Source organism: Hydractinia symbiolongicarpus, chromosome 5, assembly GCF_029227915.1.
Source record: "Hydractinia symbiolongicarpus strain clone_291-10 chromosome 5, HSymV2.1, whole genome shotgun sequence".
Classification (NCBI taxonomy): domain Eukaryota; kingdom Metazoa; phylum Cnidaria; class Hydrozoa; order Anthoathecata; family Hydractiniidae; genus Hydractinia; species Hydractinia symbiolongicarpus.
Window position 1 is genome coordinate 12,232,851 of NC_079879.1, and position 12,932 is coordinate 12,245,782.

A 12,932-nucleotide genomic window follows, 5' to 3' on the forward strand; every position below is an offset into this window, starting at 1 on the left:
AATCAGTCGGCAAAGAGTCAGACGAAAAATTGAGTTGTTACCAATCACTTTCCTGCAAACTCCATATGGCTGCAGTCCAACTATAAGATCAAACTTTGCTTCAATGCTGCTAATCATGGCTTTAGAGACTCTGCTACATTCACTCTTAACCTTTTTCTTTTAAGCATTTCTTCTACTTCTCAAGCTTTTTAACTAATTCTGCCATTGATTCTGCTACGGAAACTAAATCATCTGCCTGCAATAAACTCAATGGATACTCTGTTCTGAACTCCATCAACAAACCACAAAGGATTGATTACAGAACCCTGATTTACACCAACTGTTATTATGCTAAATTCATTCAGCACTGAAGTATTACACTTGTGGGACAAAATGTGTTATGCAAACACAACCTGTTATCTAGTTTTTTGAATTCACAACTCTCTCAAGAGATTCCAATGAAGAACTTGAAGCATAGTCCCTCAAGGTACATTCACATGAAGTATGGAATAAAACAGTCCATAAATTTAGTTTTAAAAACTTCTCCTAATAAACTACAAAACTGCAGCAAAGAACCTCAAAGGAGAGTGAAACCTTGGCAAACACTCCTTGGAAGAGATTAAATTATTAAGCAAAGGAGTAGGCAGAGAACAAAACTAATAGGCTGGATAATAAAAATAACACACTGCCTTTACACAAAATATTAGTTTTGGACATACATGATTTTCACATCGACAAATTCTTCTTATGCCTGTGCTGAACAGCCGAAGTTTAAATCTGACCCTGCTTTTTAACAAAATTTAATATGTTACTCGTATTATTCAACTATGGAATGTTTTAATACACCTGCCATAACTAGATAGCCACTAAAGCTAAACCGATTGGGGTTTTGTTTATCTTTTACACTAACTGATTAACTAAATGTGATACAAATGCAAATATATTTTGTTAAAAGGGCAATGACAGATAGAATTGGTGCATAAAACTAGCATAAACAAATTATATCAACCACTGTTTATTATTTACCTTCTTCTGACTGTTCCATGTCCGATTCGATACCTTCATCTTCAGATAGTTCAGGATTAAACTTATGTACAAGAAGGGTGTCTTTTGGCGTTTTAAATTCAACAATATGCCTAAAGTAAAAATTAATACATTTTAACAGTAGATTTACATAGGTGGTGTATGCATTAAATTTAAAAATATAACACTTACGTAACTTGCAGCCTTGAAACATCATAAATACAATATTCATCATCCTGTATAACAAAAAAAGGTTGCACTGATATTCTTAAACTTCAGAGAATTTAGTAACTAAGGGATGTTTATTGGTTTTGATTATGTACTATGACACATAAAAAGTGAGGTCAACTCCTTAAAACAGGCCTTTGTTTTTACAGTAAAGGATTAAAACTAGTTAGTTTTTTGCCCCATTGCCTGGTCTGTAAAATAATCGCTCTATGTGAAGTTGTAATAAAGCATAGTTTTGTTAATTTTTTTTGAAGAAGTATTGACATTGAAATGAAAGTATTGATAAATTTTTCAGTCAGTACAGGCAGATAACTTTTTATATTTTTAAACTTCTCTACGTATGAATAGTTAAGTTGAAAATTAATGTCTCTATTATAATAGCCGTATTCCGTCTGTCTGTCTCTGCGCGGAACCCCCGCTGAGTTAGAAAATTATGTTACGGAAACACGAATATCAAATGCGATATATTTTTATTGACTTTGTTTTGACCGCTCGCGCGTGGAACACCATTCACAACGCCTGATTCTTTAAAAAAAAACCAAGATTTTCGCGACCAGAAAGAATCCAAGATCTTCGCGGAACGAAGGCCATTTTGATAATGGTCGTGTTTGTGGTCAGTGTGTGAGGTTTGTAGGCCTGTTTGACTTTTTTATCTTCTAAAAGCCTTATATATTTGTAATATTTGTTTTCTGTTTGTTTTCAATGTTAGGATAAATATATTGTCACGTTTTTTAGCCACGTACAGATCTAAACGCACCAGTTTTAGGATGTTTGGCTAGGAACGAAGATTAGCTAGCTATAGCTACTAGCTAGCTAGAGCCCCACTTATTGCTATTATGTATGGTATAAGAGCTTTTTATCCTAGCCAACATTTATTTTTATGTTGAGGCTGTGGCTATTTAGCTAGCTCCTTAAAAAGTGAAAGTATAAAAATGCAGTTTGGCTACAACAATATTCTTAAGCAATATATAATTTTTATGCTAAATGCAGTTAGCTAGCTAGGTATAGCTACATATTTTATAATTTTTCTGCAAACTTTTTCTGCAAATGAAATGGCTGAGCGATTGTTTTGGCTGGACGAGTAACGACAGGCTGTTCCCTGTGTTTTTATTTAAACCGAAGTTGCAATGAACATTTTTGGAAAAGGGTAATACGCCTTATGCGCCTGTTCAATTGTGTTTAACTGTACTAAGCGGTTAGCCCAGTGTTAAAAACAGACTGTTTTTTGTAAAAGGCTGTTACGCCTATGGGCATGTGCAACACCGTTTACCTGTATATACTAAGGTCAGCCCACCACTGTGACAATTAATTTTTAAACTTTCTTGGGAATCACGCCTGGACTAACCGCTCAGCCCTGTGTCTGCGAGAAAGTTTTTTTCAAAAGGGTATTATTCCTATACGCTGTGCAACACGGTTTAACTGTACTAAGCGCTCAGCCCAGTGTCACGATTAATTTTTTAACTTGCTCAAAAAGTTATTCTGCAAAATGAAATAAAATTGACGATTGTTTTTGCTATGATGGAGTAACAACACTTTGTAAACTCTGTTTTTATATCAGTTATCGTTGCGGGAAAGTTATTTTTTGAAAAATATGTTACAGTCGCACACTATAATGGTGTATGCGCTTCAAAAGATTAACGACATACTGTATACCTGTACTAAAGCGCTCCACCTGATCGTGTGGGACAGTTTACGGCTCTTATTAAGCGCTCCACAGAGTGTTCAATGCCGGATCACACCTTTACTTGTGGCTTAACCCAGCGTTTCGACGCCGGGTTTCCCGGCTATCTCTTTAATAATAGCCGTATTCCGTCTGTCTGTCTCTGCGCAACATGGCGGAGCAAGTAGCGAGACCCGTCGAAAATCCCCGCGGCCCTGCAGCTTTACTTCGAATCCCCGGCAGACCCCGTTGTTTTACCGGCCTTGCTTTGCCGCTCATTGTAATAAACCAATCACGAGGCTCTATTTTCACTAATGACCAATCCAAGTGCTTCGCGGCCTCAACATGCCGACAGGAGGAAACATGCTACCCCTACGAAGGCCATTTTGGTTTGGAAGTGATGGTGTGAAGTTTGTAGGTTTCCTTTCAATCCTCCTTATTTCTTCTGAGTACTTTTTATCCTATAGGATTGTTTAGTTTGTTTTCACATGTTAAGGTGAATATTTCATCACGTTTTCTAGCTACGTATAAATCTTAAACAAACCAATTTTAAGTTTTTGGCTAGCTACAAAACGTACATTTTGAGGCAGCTAGCTAAAGCTATCTTTATTTATTCCTATTCTTTTAAAGTTTTTATTCAGTTTGGTATATTATTATTTATTTTTATGTTGAAGTTGGGTCTACCTAGCTAGCTCCTCTTTTAGCTACATCCTGCTAAAAAGTGAAAGTAGCCAAATGCAGTTTGGCTGCAACACAATTTATAACAATTCTTATGCTAAATGCAGTTGGCAGCGGCCACTTTTATTACTGATTTAAAAATTTAGTATGCAAAATAAAATTGCTGAGTAATTTTTTAAACTAAACCGGGTTAATGCCAGGCTGTTCACTGATTTCTTTTAAAACCGAAGCGATAAGGATTTTTGGAAAATGGTATTACCCCTATGCTCATGTATGACACGATTCACCTGTTAAGCGCTCAGCCTGGTGTTAACGACTGGCTGTTTCCTGTGTTTTTATTTGAACCGTTGTGATAAATTTTATTTGGAAAATTTTATTACGCCTGTTACTCATGTATGACACAATTTACATGTTAAGTGTTCAGCCTGGTGTTAATGACGGGCTTTTTTTCGTGTTTTTATTTAATCCGTTGTGATAAAGTTTTTTTACCTGCAATAAACATTCAACCTGGTGTTAACAACAGGGTGTTTTGTGTTTTTTTTATTTAAATTGAAGTTGCGATAAGTTTTTTTGGGAAAAGGCTATTATGGCTATAACGCATGTGTGACACCATTTACATGTACTAAGTGCTCAGTCCGGTGTCATGATTAATTTGTTAAGGTTTACTGAAACGTACTCCACAAAATAAAATAATATTGACTATTTTCTTTTCTTATGACTGGGTAACAACAGGTTGTAAACTGTGTTTTTATTTCGGTTAAAGTTGCAGTAAAGTTATATATATACATATATTTTAAAAAGTACATTACAACCGAAACACTATAATGTTGTGTGAGCTTTACTCAATTCACGACATATTCTGCATACCTGTACTAGAGCACTCCAAGGAGTTTTTTTAGTTTTTTTATGGGGTAACGACTGGATTTTTCCTGTGTTTTAAGTTAAACCGAAATTGCAGTAAAGTTTTTTATGAAAAGGGTATTATGCGTTCTCGGCCCACTGTCATGATTAAGTTTTGAACTTTTACGGCAACTTATTCCGCAAAATAAAATAATATTGCCCGATTGTTTTTGCTATGGCGGAGTAACAACGGTTTGTAAACTGTTTTAATTCAGCTTTTGTTGCGGGAAATTTTTTTTTTTAAATATCTTACAGTCGCAACACTGCAATGGTGTGTGCCCTCCACTTGATTTACGACATACTGCATACCCGTACTAAAGCGCTCCACCTCACCGGGTCGCACAGTTTGCGGTTCTTATTAAGCGCTCCTCAAGGCGTTCAACAACAGTTACTTATGGCTTAACCCGGCGTTTCCACGCCGGGTCTCCCGGCTATCTTTAATAATAGCCGTATTCCGTCTGTCTGTCTCTGCGCGGACCCCCGCTGAGTTAGAAAATGATGTTACGGAAACACGAATATCAAATGCGATATATCTTTATCCACTTTGTTGCGACGGGTAAAGTTGAAGGACGGGCGACCCCGTGGATTTTTCCACGGGCTAACGGCTTATATATATAATAATCAAATCAAAAATTTAAACTTAAATCCATTCAAAATGATCAGAATGCAAATGAACAAAAATGACATGGCACATAGATTTTTCAACTTTTCTATGTTTTCAAATAAAGCTGTACTCTTTTTTCTTGATCTTCGCAACAAAATACAATTTCGAAACTTATTCAAGATGTCTTGGAGCCTTTAGGTGGTTGCCCTAGTAATATTTAAAATACTAAAATATGTTTTCGTACAATATCTTTAACATAGAATTATCCCAGCCTCTTCACTAGAAGAAACATGACAAGGTATTTCTATTTACATTGCATACACAACCGTTCATATACAAGATGGTTTAATTCTATTTTATGTGTGCTTTTATTCCTTTGCTTTAAAAAACTTTCAATATCCCTAACGCATATGTTATGAAGATTTCTGATCAAAAACTTGGAGTGACAACTTCAACAATGGTTACTTCTAAATATAACCTTTAAATATATATATATATATATAGAAAAGGTGTATTTAGAAATACACCATGCAATAAAAAAACATACCTTGAATTCTGAAGGCACTTTACTTGTACTTTTAACACCATGTGTGCTGTCAAAACCATTTGGAGGACCAACTAAACTCTGATTAAACTTAAAATAATCCTAAAGTAAATAAAAAAACCTAGTACCTCATGAGAAGACTTTGTGCCAAATTACATTTTTTTAATCCATCCATAATTTTAGATAGTTGCAATTCGTGAACATTTATAGATTCTAAGTATAACCTCCTAATGAATGCTTATTAGATTGTAAAAATATATTTTTTTAAAAACCATCCAAGTTCAAAAATTAATACTGATGGAATATTGAAATTGCAAATTCTAATTACCTCAAAATACAATTTTAGAGCAAAACACTAAACAAACTATTTTACCTTAGTTTTTCCTAATGATAATTGACATGCTAACATGAATCGGCTACCAGTTAGTGAAGATGGCTTTGAATATTTTATGCAAGTTCTATAAATTACAAAGACTTTTTTTTTTGCTTGTTTTAGAAGGTTGGTAGTATTTAATGGAGACATTAAAGGATTATGATAGGTTATAAAGTTAAAAAAGTCCTTAGTATATGACAACTTTCTTGCTGCTAGGGGCCTGTTTATTTTTATTTGAAGAAACCTTGAAAAACATCTGCATCAAAGGTAATCTGGTATATTACTACACTTATTTTGTCTATTAAAATGGCTTCACACAGTTTGATTTCTGATCTGCAGATGCTGACAGATGAAACTATCTGAAATGGTAGCACACTGCTTACAGACGAACAAAGATGACGACAGATGCAGGAAATATCTGTGCTTGAATCCCCTCATAGAGTTGTATGTCACAAAACATTCGTCAACTTAAATGAATAAAACTTGGAAAATATGTATATGAGGAATGTATCTACTGTCTGTACCAAATTTTATTATAGAATCTAATGACTTACGTTGGACAGGTTGCAAAATATATTCCATTCCCAAGCATTCCAGCATCTGTACGGCTTCCACCATAATCATCCACCACAATTTTTGGCAACAGTAATCCCCTAAAATAATAATGAACAATTTTGTTATCAAAACCACTGTAAACAATAACCAGGATCTTTTTTCAAGTGTGCTACAATCCCAAAAGAGTAAAAAATGACCCAGTTACCAATAACTCATTTTGCATTTTTAAGATTTCTAATGTAATACAGAACACTAACAACATTTTTTTCTTCTTCTTTTTTTTCACACACTTAAGTGTTTGAACAGTATGTTGCAATACCACAAAATTATAAATGATAAATTGGCATGTATTTTACCTTGATAATATTCCAACAAAATTTTTTGCCTAGAACGGTAAAATAATACAATCTGTTAGTAAAATTGAATATTACCAAAATAAGAGTTGCATATTCAAATCAAATTATTCAAAGACCTAGAACAAGCAAACAAATACAATAACAATGTATTATTAATGTTAGGAGTTTTGACAGTTAGGATAGCTGATGATTTGATTATTTAGTTAATTAAAAAAAAAATCGATTTTCTCTGAACGATCTTTGCTTTTTATGTTCAGAAAATGTCCTATAAATTAAATCCCTGAAATTCAAATTTGGAAGAAAAAAATATTTTTCCCCAGGATATTATTATTTCCTCGTTAATTTTACACATGAAGAAATGAATTAAAAAAAAACTTAAGTAACTCTGGTTTTGGTTTCATCCATATTCTGATTTTATGAATTAAGAAAATAAGTCGATGAAAGCAATTAATAAAATAATACAATTCATTATCAACAACAAAAACAAAAATAGATAAATTGAAGTAGTACCTCAGAAGCATGGAAAAATGGTCCCGACTTGTCACAATGCAATTTCGGTTCTGAGCAGCGATCCAATTCAAATATATTTAAAACTTCAATTTTTTCTTCACTGTGTAGAAAGAAATTATCATTATTATACCAACGCAAAGATTATTCCATATCTTCTCAACACCTCAGAAACAAAAGCAAACATCAGCAGTAAAACAATTTTTTGAATTTCGTTGAAGTGTAATTGCAGTTTTAACTAACAACCTTTTCAGTAAAAAAAATATTAGAAGCACAAATAATACCTATTAATAGCATTTATAATATCTTTATGCACTTCCTTGTACCTTTCACCATGCAGTTTTTCGATATGGCAGCCTAAAGCTTTATACTTTGCTTCAGCGCTGGTTTTAGTTTGCCAATTGGTAGATTCATTGATGCTTGCAAAATCTTTCATAAGCTTATTAAAAAAAATGATTTGTGAACAAAAAATACATGTAAAAACTTGAACACGAAACTTAGACAAGATACAAGAAATACAGATCATATACCTGACATAAATCTGACTTTTGAGAAATTATTTTCATGCTGTCAATCATGATCCTTTGATTATGGCGATGTTGAATGACATCATAAAATTCATCACTTAAATCTTCAACTGCCTGTTTATTCACAACACAATCTTTAAGACGTAGTAAAATCCCTTCAGCTTTCGTTACATGAGCCATATTGTATGATTTAATTGGATTTGCTAAAACTTCATTGAGTTTACCATGAGCTTCTGTCCAAAATGTATCAATTAGTGCAGAAACCTCAGAGGAAAGCTCATTTATACTTTCAAATGTGCGATTCGGCCACTAAAAGGATGCAAAATTAGAAAATACACGCCATGTAAGGTAAAAAACAATAAACGTTTTTTATGTATAATACAGTTAAAAAAGGTATACCATATATAAATATTCGGTCCCAATAAGCAATGATTTTGATAGATTTGTTTGAACAGTAGTCATAGCAAATGAATCACTCCATAAACCCAACACTTCTTCACTTTCTCTTCCAGTAGATGTCACACGATACTCAGATTTGACATCAAGAGGATTCTACAGTAACAAAATTTTGAGAGATTCCATAAAGAACGGAATTAATCACTCTAAAAATCACCTTTCATCTCTACACATGGAGCAAAAGCATTTGCAAACAAGAAAAATGCAAGATTATCTCTCTTAGACATCAACATGTTGTGTTGGATTTGTAAGCCTTTGTGGATTACAAAATGAAAAAGTGTGGTGCAGATAAACAAATCATAGAAACCTTGCAATACAGGTGATCTCCATATTGATGCCATACTCTGTACTTCTTATTGTTTTGTTCATCAACTTGCACATGCAACTCGAATAAATGAAAAGGAATTTTTTCTTGTTTCTTAGATTCCTAAGTAAAATCACATGCTAACAGTAACAGGGCTATCTTTAAAGTAAAAAAATATAAATTTATTGTAGTCTGGACTCCTAAAGTTACCTTTAAAAGGACATATTTTGGAACTTCAAAAGGAGTATTTTTCCAAGGTCCATCTACCTTGTCTGACCAGATTCTAAAACACAAATTACAAGACATTGGCATTAATGAGGGATACCTCATAATTTGTATTGTATACAAGTTTTGCTCAGATATTTATTTTCAGATAGCTTCTGTTTGCTTTCTCTTAGACATCATTGATTTTTAATCTTCCTCCTTGTCTTGTATTTAGGAAACATTTTGTCATTTTGTTCACTGGGAATAGCCTTTTGATCTTTCTATATTAAATCTCTCATGACGCTGCAAATATAAAATTGGTGTGCAAATATGGGGTGGGTCCTAACAGAAGGATGACAAATAAAAAATGGGAGCTTAGAAATGGCTTCACACTATGTTATATATATGTAAAAATTATGAAATATGGTGCTGGCACACAATAAAGCAAAAATTGAAAGTAAACAAAAAAAACCTGCTCGTTTTACACACTCTGCCTTAAAATGAAAGATTTGTTGGTCAACACTTGGTCAACCAACAATCCAGCACTGGCATGCATGCACTTTCTATTTTAATTAACCCTGCACAAGGATACAGGGTCAGGCCTCTCTCCCTTCCCCCAGATTTAAAGAAATTTATTGGACTGTCTTAAGTTGCTATTCTAAGCAATATAACAAGCTTAAATTGCAAATGAGTCAATAGGAAAATCAAGTCATAGAAATATTCAATTAAGGTATGTTACTTTGTTTATGATATATTTAGACCCAACATGAGCTCACACCTCTCTTTTTTAAAAATTTGTTGAATCACATACAATAATATTCATCAGTCTTCTTATCAAAAGATCTTGAAAAATTTACATTACACATGTTTAAAGATACACAATAGACAATATCCCTAACGTTATAAGAACATAAAACAAAAATGAAAGCTGGGCGGCTCTGTGTGAAACAACTACAACACTAAATCATAACCTTGTCATCTCTTCCAGTGTAGTCAAATAATGAAAAATTACAAGCTTTAAAGGAAACTCACCTGAAGAACAACAACATAAGGTCTTAATTAGAAGCATGCATTAAAAATGTCCTCAAAACATTACATAACAAAAACAAACAAATGTGTTCACTATTTCAACAACCAGAAAAAAATAATTAGAGGACAAGAATTCTTCTAAGGAAGTATAATTTTTTTTAGGAAAAATGACATAAAATACTAACTTTAGGCTAGCTAGATTAACCTCTCTTTTTCTCAGTTTCTTGTCATTACTGTGCGCTAAAAAGAAACAAAACAAGTTTATTATTTCACACTTTTTATTCTAATACTTGACCAAAGAGACATAATGAACTTAGAAAAAAAGATCAGATGAGCAGTTTATAAAAAAGAAGAGTATTATGTCAGACAAAATCCCTAACAACCTCTATTTTTATTTCACTCGAAGCAAAAAGTGTATTTCACAACAAAATCTTTTTAATTTTCGCAGTTATGTTCTTTCTAAAATATAAAATGTTGGGAATCTAGTAAAAAGGAATATTCATCAAAGTTCTAGCTATTTTGGGTCGACTTAATTTTATTTGATTACAGCAAAACACCATAACTTAAGCTATAACTTGATTTTCATTTAATTCTGCATCTTTTAATTTTTATCAAATTCGCAAGTGGAATCTGAGACAATGACTAACATGTAATACTGGGTCTTAAGTATAAAGAAACACACTATATAGCTTGATAAAACACAAACATACTTATTACAATCTTTCCTGTCTTTAATTCATTGCTCTCCAACTTTTTGAAGACTAAATAGGGCTCCAAATCAACCAGCTTTTGTGACAGCAAACAATTTTTAAGAAAGTCAGAAGTAATCACAGGGATGTTGTATGTTCTTGCTCGTTCACATCGAAATGAGGATTTTGCATATTCTGCTGTTGACACAATCACATGAGTTGTCTAAACATTTAAGTCAAACGCAAATTATAAAAAATTTGTGTTTCATTCAAGAAAAGTAAGAAAAAGTCATTTTAACAACAGTTTCTTCTCTGGATAGGCTGTGTTGTGAAAAACTACAGTGTGCATATACACAGTCCTTTTACACCTGAAAATACATAAAGATAATCTAAGCAGTGGAAATAAATAGAAACAATCACATAGTCTTTGCGTGGTGCAACATCGAATTTCATTACATTATGCAACAACTGCCTAGAAATTAACACACACAAGATGTCTACAAATAATAAAATGTTATAGTCTTTTGATATTTTAAGAACAATATACAACAGTGATATTTACACTTTGCAAAAAAGCTTTTAAGCAGTTTTATAATTATCATTAGACTATACAGTTAATAATAACAATGATGTTTCAAAAAAGGTTATGATGTTTAAACTAAATGTTTAGAAAATTGCAACAGTTAAAACAGAATCGTGATACTTTCCAAAGACATTTATATTTCAAATTTTGTTCATTATCAAGCAGGTCCTTTGCCAGTGATATTGCTTATTTTGACTGGATAAAAATTTGATAGGCTATAAAATGATGACGACTCCAGTTTGCTATTTACTTACTTTCTTTGTAACAATATAACTGATAACACCATTATTTTTGGTGACAATCTGACGTAGATTTTGCCTGTCTTTGAGTGAGGCTGTAATTCCTATGTCCAGCGTAAAAACACAGTTTGAAAACATCTCTTGATCTGTTTAGTAATGCATTTAATTAACTCTAAATAAAATCAAGTTATTAAGCTGGCAACACAATTTGAAATTGTATAATTTTTGTGTATATAATTCTAATTAATGAACAAATAAGTTTGTATTAAGAGAAGCTGAAATCATTGGAATTTGCTTTTCTCAACTATACTTTGTTAGAGGAATGCGATTGCATATGCACGCGCCCTGCACACATATACATTTGTTCAAGTGTGTGATGTGTAAGTCTTTGTTTTCTTAGCTCTTTGAATACTTTCCCAAATATTATCAAAATTGTGAAAATGTGAAATATAAACTCAGAGATCTATTTATTAAGAAGGCTTTGCAGCACTTATTGTTAACTTAATCCTTTTTTCAGAAGCCTATTTAATTGACTTGTTTTTACTTGTGGCTGCACTTTTACTATAAATATCAGGGTTGGAATTAGAAAAGTAAAATCGGTTCGCAAAAATTTCGTTTAAACTTGTGAACCCCATGTTAACATGTATTTATTGTCATATAAAACAAAGAGTGAGACAATATCAATGACCCCGTAAATATAGCTAAGGTGTTGGGTTATACAATAAAGATTGCATTATGAGTATTGGATGAAAGTATTATTGAGCAAGGAAGATTATTAGAAAGCAAGAGAAGCTGTTGGATTCCATCAAAAAGATTATAGACTATCAGAACAAAAGATTACTGAGAAAGAAGAATATTAGAAAGTCTTATAGAAGACAAAAGGTTAGTGGTATTATTAATTATCAATGGTAGCAGAATTGGAACGATCTATATTATGACCTCAAAAAGTTACAAAAATCCACCAGTGTTAAAAGATGGGTCCAATTATATTGATTGGAAAAAGGAGTTAGAAGTGTGGCAAGCACTTACAGATTTAACTGATGAGAAGAAAGCTTTAGCTGTATTTGCTTCTTTAGATGGTAAGGCAAAAAGACTGCCTTACAGCTTGACATTCAAGATTTAAAAACTGTAGATGGTATTACAAAACTTACAGGCAAATTGGACAAGATATTTCTTAAAGATGTAAAGCATCGTGCATATGAAACATATGAAACATTTGAGCAATTTAAAAGGAAGAAGGACATGTTGTTACAGGATTATACCAGTGAGTTTGAAGACCTTTACTATAATTTGAAAAAGTATGATATTGATTTACCAGATGCTGTTACAGCTTATCGATATTTACAGTACCGCTTGAATGTAACTTTACATGTATGTGATGATAGATAGATAGATGTGCATATTTGACATGGCTAGCCTCACAAATATCGAGGGATATACCCTGTCTATTATTTCCAGAAGGGGCCATGGCTTAGATGGAGAGTCCATGGCTTA

The 12,932-nt window shown here is 32.8% G+C and overlaps 1 protein-coding gene across 9 annotated transcripts in view; it reads right to left on the reverse strand.

Annotated features, from left to right (window-relative positions):
• The window catches only part of LOC130644805 (protein mono-ADP-ribosyltransferase PARP4-like), a 45,812-nt gene extending 33,339 nt beyond the window's left edge, over nucleotides 1-12,473 (reverse strand). For 4 of the 9 annotated variants that reach the window (XM_057450551.1, XM_057450549.1, XM_057450547.1 and 1 more), the window contains exons 1-15: nucleotides 11,454-12,471; nucleotides 10,638-10,839; nucleotides 10,113-10,167; nucleotides 8,905-8,977; nucleotides 8,698-8,817; nucleotides 8,334-8,486; nucleotides 7,938-8,243; nucleotides 7,692-7,846; nucleotides 7,411-7,510; nucleotides 6,901-6,929; nucleotides 6,544-6,642; nucleotides 5,990-6,074; nucleotides 5,620-5,718; nucleotides 1,195-1,238; nucleotides 1,006-1,115 (exon numbers count right to left, since the gene is read on the reverse strand). In XM_057450551.1, the coding sequence (XP_057306534.1) occupies nucleotides 1,006-1,115; nucleotides 1,195-1,238; nucleotides 5,620-5,718; nucleotides 5,990-6,074; nucleotides 6,544-6,642; nucleotides 6,901-6,929; nucleotides 7,411-7,510; nucleotides 7,692-7,846; nucleotides 7,938-8,243; nucleotides 8,334-8,486; nucleotides 8,698-8,817; nucleotides 8,905-8,977; nucleotides 10,113-10,167; nucleotides 10,638-10,839; nucleotides 11,454-11,576 (1,753 nt within the window). In that variant the 5' untranslated portion in view covers nucleotides 11,577-12,471. Of the gene's footprint in view, nucleotides 1-1,005; nucleotides 1,116-1,194; nucleotides 1,239-5,619; nucleotides 5,719-5,989; nucleotides 6,075-6,543; nucleotides 6,643-6,900; nucleotides 6,930-7,410; nucleotides 7,511-7,691; nucleotides 7,847-7,937; nucleotides 8,244-8,333; nucleotides 8,487-8,697; nucleotides 8,818-8,904; nucleotides 8,978-10,112; nucleotides 10,168-10,637; nucleotides 10,840-11,453 lie in introns of all 9 variants that reach the window. The other 5 variants (XM_057450554.1, XM_057450553.1, XM_057450555.1 and 2 more) reach the window with 2 other exon arrangements.
• Between the last annotated feature and the right edge of the window lie 459 nt (nucleotides 12,474-12,932).